The 11,385-nt window shown below is 39.0% G+C and overlaps 1 protein-coding gene across 1 annotated transcript; it reads right to left on the bottom strand.

The window, feature by feature from the left end:
- Positions 1-3,280: 3,280 nt before the first annotated feature.
- On the bottom strand, positions 3,281-5,133 carry LOC122663824 (pentatricopeptide repeat-containing protein At5g08305-like). Its single transcript, XM_043859472.1, has one exon. It carries the CDS (start codon positions 5,018-5,020, stop codon positions 3,389-3,391), a length of 1,632 nt encoding a protein of 543 aa, XP_043715407.1. The 5' UTR covers positions 5,021-5,133; the 3' UTR covers positions 3,281-3,388.
- Between the last annotated feature and the right edge of the window lie 6,252 nt (positions 5,134-11,385).

Here is an 11,385-nt window from a genome sequence, read left to right as displayed (position 1 = left end):
CCAACCTATGCTCTCCAATGTAATGAGGTATTCATCGAGGATGCGAGGTAACAAATACGTCTATTGAGATAAGACAACCTCCAAAGCCAATGTAGCTATCTCTGGAACCATACAATCACTATAAGCTGAATCCCCTATATAATAGAATGATGCATGTCAGCTGATGCAGCAATCTGCAACCCAGTTCAAAGAGCTAACAACTTGACCCTAATCAAGTTGTCTCCTAACCAGACCCGAGAAAGCACTCAAAACCACCTAACTTTAAGTCAGAAGGCAGGGCTCTTGCTTTCCCATGATTTGAAGAAAATGCAAGAAAATATCAGTAATCTTCAGAGTAGCTAATGGTAGGGTTCTAGCTTTCACGTGATTCTGTTTCTAAGCTCTAGGTCTCCAATATAAAGAACAGGCAGTGAGGCACCAGCAATACATAACTTGCTTGCTAAATATTTGTAATTACAGAAAGCATGGGTGGGGCAAGAAATTGCCAAAACAATGTTTAAACTATTATACCTCCATCCCAGATTTCAATGAGAAGTGTTGTTCAGCAACAAAGCAAGTTGGTGAGTTAGGAAAATGCCAAGACAAAAACAAAAGAAACTTCAAGAGAGAAGCCATCTTCGCATGCCAAATTACCCAAAGATTGGTTAACAGGATTCTAATTCTGTCCCATGTAAAGGGAATTATCAAAACATTGAGAGTTAAGAGTTAAGGTTCCACCCAAGGGGGTAACTCAGTTGGCAAGCACCAACACCTCAAAATTAAGAGGTCATGAGTTCATCTCTCCTTGGGGCCTACCTATCAAGAGGGGGGGGGGGGGGGAAGAGTAGAGGTTCCAGGAAAATCATCAGATACCTGTTCCTAAACTATTAGTTATCAGTGTCCCATTGATGGGTCTGATAAGCCTAGTGCCCATGTCTAGATATTGGCAAAGAAGATGCTGTATGTGCACTTCAAATGGTAATCCCCACACTATTGTTGAAAGCATATCCTTTCAACTCTAAATATAAATATGTAGCTCAGTTTGCAAGGACCAACGCACCACAATTAAGAGGTCATGAGTTCAACTTTCCTTGGGGCCTACCTATCAATAAAAACTTTTAGAGATGGGGACAGTAGACCACTGGAAACACTAGGAAGACTCCAGAATGTAATGGTAAAGAATGGTTTTCTGGGTAAACGCCCATTTGGCCAATCCTTCCAGTGATGAAATCAAAACAGCATGAGCACACTAAATCCTTTGCAATTGTTCCTGAAGAGCGAGCCTGCATGATGGTGTATCAAAATTTCCATGAAATTAATGAAACTGCAGCAAGACAAGGAAAAACAACTGATGGAAGAAAATAATTTCAATAACACTACAGTTGTCTCCCATGCTGGAAACTAGAGTGCTATCAGTTCAAGTTTCGTCCAAAATCCTTTTTGGCTAGCTCTCTATCGATAAATCAGTGCTAAAGACCATAAGATTGCCTCAATGATTGACTGAATTTTACTTGACTGAATTTTAGAGACGCCTAAGGATGGATATTCGGGGAATGTGTGCAGAATGTATAAAATGCAAATACATTAATCTTTTGATGTAGTGGAAAGCTGTTGTTTGGTTATATTCATGCAGTGTTCTCCACCTTGCACATCCAGTAATCAGAAATATGCTACTGCAAAATCTCCTGCTGCTCAAGAAAGTGAAGCAGAAAGGAGTACAGTGGAATAGTCAGATAGATGGAAGGAAGAAAAGGAAAGAGAAAGATCTTTTGCTACTGCGCTGGACTTCTTTTTACCATAATAAGGTAGGTTATTAATTTATTGCAGAAAGAGTTGTGGGGGAAACTACTAGATTGAGTTGAATGTTCGATACTTTGAGTTGGGGTATGGTGATCATATTTTTCTAGGGGATTGTTTCTTTGTTTGTTGTTTCATTATTTTTGCAATGTAGCGGCCTCTGTTCCAGGGACTTAGTTTTCCTTTTCGGCTGGAAGAAAGGTGCTTCTGGTCAAGGCTTAGTATGTTATTGTTCAATAAATCTGCTATCATATGCACAAGGGGAAGAAACTGGACTCTGGATTAACAACAATGTGCATCATCTAGAAGAAACTTGGTGTGTAATAGACCAAGGAGAAGATTGATAGGAATTTCCTCAGAATACTTGATATAGGCCTGCTCTGACGGTTAGGGAAGACAAAAAGAGTGAATACTTGTGAAATAAAAAGAGAGGAATATGATTTGGAATGATCAAGTACAGTATAAGAATTAAGCATTTTTCAGTTTGGATCAATTAGCTTTAACAAGGTTCATACCCATAGCTTCCAAAAGACAAGCAAGAGTATTAAAATCAGGAGGAAAACCTAGGATACAGCATGGAGATTTACAAAGGATAGACATGGATTTAATGAGATAAAAGGACAAGGGGACGTTAGGGATTGTATAATTTCTATGGAGTTTTGATGGAGAAGTAGGTGAAATCCCAGCTGTGAGGTATGAAATGGCTTGGGCAGGAATAGAGAAAAGGGGACAGGGCTTGCTGGATTTAGGGCTTTGGATAATGGATCTAAAAAATATTAATGGATCATATCAATTTAAATTTCAACAAAAATCAATTGACATGATGGAAAATTAAAGAGAACAAGAAATTTTGTAGGGCTAATATCAAATAGACCTGAGGAACAGAGAAATACTCCAATAATAAGGGAACTTTCACAAACTAGATATATCTTACCCTTTGCAAAACTAGCACCAATAGATGGAAGGTCACACTAAAACAACAAGAGATCGCTCATTGTAAATTAAAGTATTAACATTTTTTTTTACATAGCTTTCCAAAACGAGCAACCAAATTCACAGAAGCAGAAGCACATGAAACTGATTGATGAATCGAATTGCTAAAAAAACACCAGTAATATCAAAGTAACGAAATTTGTTGTGGGATTGAAATGTTGAATCATAAAGCTTCTTAATGACTGAAGCACAAGGCAATAATTTGGGGGGCGAGTTTCAGGCAGAATTGAGAGTTCCTGCCCCTCTCCATTTATGGTTGCAAAACAATTGAATACCTCAATAAGGTGCCAGTTAGGGTTTCCTATGACTCTGAAACACAGAGTAGTTAAACAGGCTACTATATTTACATCTTGATCTTGGGAAAAACTTATAGTTAGTTTAGGGGAAAACAAGTCACATCAACTAGGATAACTAACAAACGGATATTTGAAGATACTCCAATTGGATTAATGACACAATATGGAACATTCACAGATAAATTCAAATGAATTAAGAACAAAAAGAAATGCAAATCAAGAAAAAGTACCTGCATGCAGGCCATGTCTCAGAGAGGCTGGACTGATCGATGGCCCCGCCCAAGTGTAAGTCAGGCAGAAGATAAGACATCTTTCCATGCATCTCATCCATTTTCTCCAGTTTTGCAAGTATAATTTTCTTGAGTTTGATTATCACCATCCAATTTCATCAGTTCAGCAATATTATTCAACATCAAATATATTTCTACTGATTCAGGATGTGCTTTATCATGAGCAATGAACTTATGAAGAGTCCTCCCAACCTCAACAAAGCTACATCCTGGGGACTTTTTAACGCCCCTTTTCTCCATGGCTTCTCTCAATGTTCTAGCATCATCCCATCGCCTGGCAACTGCATAGATATTTGACAAACCAATATATCGACCATCGTGATCCGGCTCCAATTCAATGAGCTTCCTTCCAACTTCTTCTGCAAGATCCAACCTTCCATGCATCCTACATCCGCTAAGTAGAGCACCCAAAGTGGAAGCAGTTGGTTCCACAGGCATTTTATCCAAAAACTGGAATGCCTTATCTAATCGACCTGCACGCCCAAGAACATCCACCATGCAAGCAAAATGCTCACTCTTAGGTGTCATGCCATGAGTACTAAGTGAATTGAAGAAGTGCCAAGCTTCCTCCACTAACCCTCCATGAGCACATGCACTCAACAAGCATAGATAAGTGATCTCGTCTGGGGAGATCTCCCAAGACTGCATCAATTTAAACAATTCCAACGACTCTTTAACCAATCCATGTGTAGCAAGTCCTCCAATCATCGCATTCCAAATTAATACATCTGTCTGGTCCACTGGTAACCCATGGAAAACTGCCAGAGCCTCATCAATGGCGCCACACTTTGCATACATGTCCACCAGGGAAGTCCGCAGAGCCAGACTCAAAGGCAATGCACTATCATTCACATAATGGTGCATCATTCTCCCCTGTTCAAGAGCACCTAAATGGGCACAAGCACACAACACGCTCACCATGGTAACTTCATTGGCTTTTGGCCCTAGAAGCTGCATTTTTTCAAAGAGACTTAAGGCCTCCCTATGGTCCCCACTCTTGACATACGCATCAATCAAAGAGCTCCAAGATACAACATCCCGTTCAGACATCAATTCAAAGGTTTCCCGGGCAGCAACCAAATCACCACACTTTGCATATCCATCAACCATGGCATTCCATGAGACCAAGTTCTTTTGTGGCATTTCATCAAACAACTGCCGCGCAGAAATTATTTCCCCACAGGAAGCATACATATGAATCAAAGAATTCCGAACAAACCGATCAAACTCAAACCCAGTCTTAGCAATGCAATTATGTACTGCCACACCATGCTGCAGTGATGACAAGCGGGCCGATGCCTTTGCTAGAAAGGGGAAAGTTAGATGATCAGGTGAAACTCCAGCCCTCAACATTTCAATAAAAATGGAGATAGACCGATTTGGATTCTTGCTTCTTGAATAACCCCTTATAATGGTATTCCAATTGAAGATGGTTGGATTGGAAAGCTGACGAAAGACCTGATTGGAGTAATGGATGTCACCAGAATCAGAGACCGCAGAGAAAGAAAGGACCCTCGACATGAAAAACTCATCTTCTGAGAAGCCAAAAGTGATGATTAAAGCATGGATTTGCTTCAATTCTAACATTGAATTGCATCGGTTCAGAAAGGAGGTTAAACAGTGGTTTAGATTGGGGCTCCCATTAAATGACGAGAGTTTCACCATTTACCAACTAAGAAAAAATTTAGTAATAGTACTGAAGCCACAGTTGCAAACTAGATAGATGAAGGAAAGAGGGATCTATCTGGGCAAGTCTACAAGCAATCTTACGCTCCTAAAAGTTAAAGATTGGATTGCTTCTCCACATTTCAGAATTCAGACCCAATATCTGCACCAATTAAATAAACCATCAAACTTTAATTAAATAAACAAAAAAAAAAAAAAAAACATATTTAATCCATACAATAAAATGACAACTACATTCATTTTGAATTACATTACGCAGTCAAGATATGTAAGGGATAAGTTCTGTTCTTACAGGTCGTTATCAGTCCACGGTTTAAAGACATTTCGGTGAAATACTAGAGTTTCAACAAGTTCAAAACGAAATGACTACTATTTTGTGTGCATTGACATCCTTATTCTCATTGATATATCTAGCCTTTCTCCTAAGTTTCATAGTGTGCATGATGGTTTTGTAGGGGTGTCAAATGGTCGGTTCGGTCCGATTTTGATCGGGCTGAACCGGTTTCGGTTTGGGAATGAATGAGACCAAAACCAAACGGTTAAGAAATTTCAGTTTTTGTTTGGTTTCAGTCATAGTTAATAAGTTCGGGAACGGCAATGATATGGGAATGGATACATAGGGCAATTAAACAGGTCAAACAGCAATAATACTTTTTAAAAATCTGGCACAATAAAACATGTACGGCAATGAAACAGTACCTGTTTAATACAGTTGCTCTGTAAAAATGCGGGAGCAAAAATACAGGCATATATACATATATGTACAACAGACATGTACACCTAATAAACACAATAATAGCATTTACTGATGTGCCTAAACATATAGTATGAAGAACAAATTTAGTTTGATAATGTTGTAATCTTCTCTCTTACATCCATATGATTACTTCCCTTTTCTTACAGCCTTGTGCTAATTTTTTCTATACTATCTGCTCGGTTGTCAGATTCATTCTGCAGTATATTGGTTTATCCTGCCAATGCTCATTTTCATTTTTCAAGCTTGCCTACTACAAATCCTTTCCCTCTGTAGGTCTGGATTGATGCTAAAAATGGGTGAGTAACAATTGCAAACTAGAGATCCTAACTTGCTTACCAAAGATACAAATTTGGGTCTATATGTAACAACAGAGGGGTCAGTTTCATGGACTATAAGGCAATACTAAAGCCTATAAAGTGCAGAACACAAAGACAAATCGAGAGAAAGGGTGAAACAGAGGAACTTGCATAACCGAGAGAAGAGGAAGAAGAGACTAACGGTTAGTCACTAACCTGAGTGGTCGCACAGGCGCCGTTTTCCCTTCTTGATTTCAGCCAAATAACCTACAAATCAGGGGGAGAGAAAGAGATGTCAGTGAAGAAAGGGTTTTCCCATTCAAGAGGAAAGGTTTCCGCATTCAAGAATCAGGGGAGGGGAGAAGGTTTCAAGCAAAGACCTTAAAGAGACGGAGAAAAACCACAGTCGCCGACCTTAATCGCAGACCTTAATCTGCCGCTGCAAATCTCCGGGAAAGAGACGGAGAAGAATGAGGTCTAAGCCGTTGGGGTTCGGCGACCTTAATCTGCCGCTGCAAATCTCCGGGAAAGAGACGGAGAAGAATGGGAGCTAAGCCGTTGGGGTTTGGATTCCAGAACCGGGAAAGGGTTTGAACGTGTTCACTCCTTCTGAACGTTTAGTTTTTTGGTTTTTTTTTTGAGAAATTTACGAATACCCTCTTGTGGTATGGGTTTATTACCAATGCATCCATCTGTACGTATTCTTTACTCGTACCTCTCCTTACTTTTTATATTAATTAATAAGTTAGTCCAAGCCGTTAACTTTGGACAAAAAACGTTAGAATTTTAACTAAACTGACCATATTACCCTTTCAACTATGAACCCTTCCCAAACCGAATATAGAAGAACGGAGGGGCGGTGGCGCTAGTTCTTATCCTTGCTCCGTAGTTCTTGTCATTCTAGGGAAGAGAAAGAAAAGAAAGACTATGAGGAAGCAGAGCAGCCCTTCTTCCTCCGCTTTACCTCTGGTTCATCTTCTCCTGCTTCTCACTCTGTTGTTTGTAGCTAAGGATGGTGGCATTGTTAGAGTTGCAGAGGCAGGGAAGAGAAGAGAAGGGTTTCTATCCCAAACGAGTTGGAAGACGTGATCGATGACGAAGAGGACGATGCTTGGAGGAAATGGGGCCAAAAACCCAGCCCATCGCAAGATTCCGAATTCGATCCTCCTCCGGATTTCAGTAAGATGGATCCATCACAGATTCTGGCCGAAATGATGAAGCAGCAATCTGGCCCCTCTTTTGGTTTCGTCAAGCTTCGATTAGGTGTTCGACGTTCGCCGGTAACCCTAAAAAAACTCTTTCTTTTCCCCTAATTTCTCCTGTGCTCATGGTCAATTTCTTCCACTTCTTGATAATGTTGACTTGTGGGTTTCCTTCCAAATCTGAGAATCTGAGATGGGTCTGTTCAGGATATGGTCTCGGAGATTGCTATGAAATGGACCAAGGTTCTCAAGACTGGATCAATTGAGGTCAAGTTCATCTGGGTTTGGTCGAGTAGGGGCTTGGGTCGTCGATTTCAGATGATTACAGGTGTGAGGGTGGGGCGAACAGCAAGTTTCAGGCGGGAGTAGAGTGTGAGCGTGGATAGGTTGAGGTGCAGAGCACAGGTGTTGTGGTCGTTGGTTGTGGATGATTGCAGGTGCACAGGGAAGAAGAAGAGGAGGACATTAATGTAATTCTAATTCTACCCTATCAAGGGTATGTTGGTCCTAAAATTTCTAAAACATACCTACCGTTTGTGACTAACAGGAACAACTAATGGTTTGGACTAACTTATCAATTACTATGAAAAGTAGGGAAGGTACAAGTAAAGAGTCCGTACATATGGATGCATCGGTAATAAGCCTATACCACAGGGGGTATTCATAAATTTTCCTTTTTTTTTTAAAACAAATAGTATTATGCTGTATTATATGCATTTTATATACAATACAGTGACTTTTTCAATTAAATGTTCGGATCCAGGTATTAAACGTGTATAATACATGGATTTACTCATTACCAAAAAAAAATACATGGATTTACTAACTATGGTTTCGATCTAATACAGTTTCTATTTATTTCAATTTTTTAGTATCGAGTTACTTTTATTTAAACCATAATGAAATCTGAGGTTTGAATACTTTGTAAAACTTAATGGTGGAGTCATTGGATCTATTAAGCTTTTTCGGAGTCTCCGTCAAGGGTGTCCCCCTTAGCCCATATTTGTTTATCCTTTGTCAAGAAACCATCTCTTTGTAAACTCATTAGTGCTAAGCAATCCCATTTAATTTCTGGGGTTGAGACTAGTAGTACTAGGCCTAGAGTATCTCACATTTTCTTTTGCAGATGATTGCCTATTTTTTTTTTTATGGTAGAGGAGCATGAATGTCAACAGATTAGATCCGCAATCCATAATTATTGCATGGTTTCTGGTCAGGAACTCAATTTAGAAAAATCTAGTGTTTGCTTCCGTCCAAGCACTTCTTTGAACATTAGAATTGTTGTTTCTTCTATTTTGGGTGTTCAAGAAGTCCAGATGAATGTTAAGCATTTGGGACTCCCATCTGAACTGGGGAGATCTAAGAAAATTCTATTCTCATCGATTCTTGAGAGGGTCCATAGCAAGTTGGCTGGATGGAAGAATAATTTCTTGTCTGCAGCTAATAAGGAAATATTAATTAAATCAATGGTCTCATGCCTTCTTTCTTATGTTATGTCTATTTTCCTCCTTCCCATGTCTATTTGTAATGACTTGAGTAAAGCTACTCAACGATTATGGTGGAAAGATAGTGATGGCAAGGGTGTTTTTTGGGTTAAGTGAGCCCACTTATGTAAAAGTAAATCTGATGGGGGCCTTAGATTTCAGGACTTTAGATACTTTAATGTTGCATTGCTTGCTAGGCAGTGTTGGTGTATATTAAATAACCCAGAGGCTTTTTGGGTTAAAGTCTTGAATGGGAAATATTTCCCTCAATGTTCATTTCTTGATACGCCAGCTAAGGGATCATCCTTTTGGGCTTGGCATAGTATCTTAAAAGGTCGTGAGCTTTTATTGAAGAGGATTTGTAGGAGAATAGGGGATGGTAAGACTACTAAAATCTTTTCATATGCTTGGATCCCTTCTCGTGCTAATGGAAAGGTGGCAACTCCATCTAATAATTTGCACTTAGTTTCGGACCTTATTAATTCTCAATGTGTTTGTTGGAATGCTAGGCTGATTAAAAAGAGTTTTTTATCATTGAAGCCTCGACTATTTTGAATATACCTCTAGGCATGTCCCCTAAAACTGACTCATGGTTTGGTCTGCAGCCATTAATGGATCATTTTCTATTAAGTTTGCCTATTATTTGGCTCTCCAAGCTCAGGATCTAGCTGTCTGTCCAGGTGCTGTTCTATGCACATTTTATTTTGGAAGCATCTTTGGAAACTTAAACTAACACCTAAACTCAAAATCTTTCTTTGGAAATGTTGCTCCAATTTAGTTGTTGTTACTCATTTGCTATATACTAGGCATATCTCTTCTAGCCCTTTGTGCCCTATATGCTTAAGTAATGAGGAAACTATTGCACAGGCATTGTTCTATTGTAACTTTGCTTCACTTGTTGGAGACTTTTTTCTTTTAGACGTAATACGCAAGATCTCCAAGGTAGGTCAATGTTTGATTTGGTTCATCAGTTCCTTAAAGCATCAGCTCAATTCCCCACCCCTGATGATGCTATTTTCCAGTGGGTTTCTTTGATTTGGTATGTTTGGAAAGCTCGTAAATGTGTTGTTTCTCATCACACTAACCCTTCCAATGTTATTCAGGATACTCCTCATTTTGCTCTTGAAGGACGATTGAGTATGAATATGAATCAGTATACATATCATACTGATCCCCCTCCATTATCTACCATTCTCCCTCCTTTATCTCCCTCCTTTATCAAGTTCGCATTTCTTTGTGCATTCTGATGGTGTTTGGAATTCTAATTCGCACTGTGGTGGTAGGGGTGTTACTATTCATGGCTTTCAAGGGGAGTTTACTACTGCTAAATGTAGATCGGGTCGTAGTTTCTCTATTTCATCAATGGAGGTTGAATCTCTTAGGGATGGGTTGTTGCTAGCTTGGAGCTTGTCGTCACAGAATCTTTGTTGTTTTTCTGATTCTTTAGGACTTGCGTCGTGTCTCAATAATTCTGTTAAGGCCCCATATTGGGCGACTGCTATTTTAGTTCAGGACATTTTGTTGTGGTGTAATGTTTTTGCTAGTGTTAGTTTTAGATTTGTACCCTGTTCGAGTAATGGTGAAGCTCACATTCTGGCTAGGGAAGCTTCTTTGGTTCGTTTGTCCAAGGTTTGGTGGGTTAAACCACCTTTTTCTTGTTAATCCTGCAATTTTAAGTTGTAGGAAAAACTTCTTCAGATATTTTAAATAAATCATTTGGTGGAGGCGTTTCCCCACCTTCTTTGATAATAATAATAAATAAATAAATAAAAACTATTGCGAGGAAAGATTTGGTAAAAACGCTTTAAATCATCTCTCCAAGTCAAATAAATAAACAATCAAGAATAGAGAATTGATTTAATGTGTTCATGTGGTGATTGGAACAAGGGGAAGATAACTAATATTGAAATCAATGGATAAATAGAGTTTGTAGCGAAATCATTGTTTATCATTATAAGGGAAAAAAAACTAATATTTAAATCAATGGATGAGATTTTTTTTTTTTTTTTTTTTGTGCTAGAATTTAGCTCACTAGGGATAGACCCATGAAGGGGCCAGGAGGGGGACCACGAAAGACCAACACTTATTCCCAAAAAACTTGTCTTGTTGCGGACGAAAGGGGAGGAGGGGTGTTGAACTCGAGACCGACATACCTCAGGCACCACTATGATTGGTGTTCCCAACCATCAGTCCAAGATCAATGTCCCTAATGGATGAAAAGATAACTAATATTGAAATCACAAAATGAACCCTACTATCAAATCATTCATTTAAATGTTCAACTAATTCTATATAGTTAACAAGGAGGTCAATGTAAGCATTCTTACATATCAATTCTCTTATTCAGAACCTCATACTCATTGATTTATAACAACTTCCCTTACAACCAGAATTTTTTCACTAATATTGAAATCAATGGATAATCGATTCACCTATTCATAACCTCATACTCAATGATTTTTTTATCTGTTTCATTCGGTTTGGATAATGGTCAGTTCAGTGTGATCCGATTTTCAGCTGGTCTCATCATACCCTCAGTCTAAAACCAATCTGATAAGGATCGGTTCGGTTCGGCCTGGATTTTTTCAATCAGTTTTACCAATTC

Source organism: Telopea speciosissima, chromosome 6, assembly GCF_018873765.1.
Source record: "Telopea speciosissima isolate NSW1024214 ecotype Mountain lineage chromosome 6, Tspe_v1, whole genome shotgun sequence".
Classification (NCBI taxonomy): domain Eukaryota; kingdom Viridiplantae; phylum Streptophyta; class Magnoliopsida; order Proteales; family Proteaceae; genus Telopea; species Telopea speciosissima.
The sequence above is the reverse complement of the archived record's forward strand: the minus strand, read 5'-3'. Positions and strand labels throughout refer to the sequence as shown.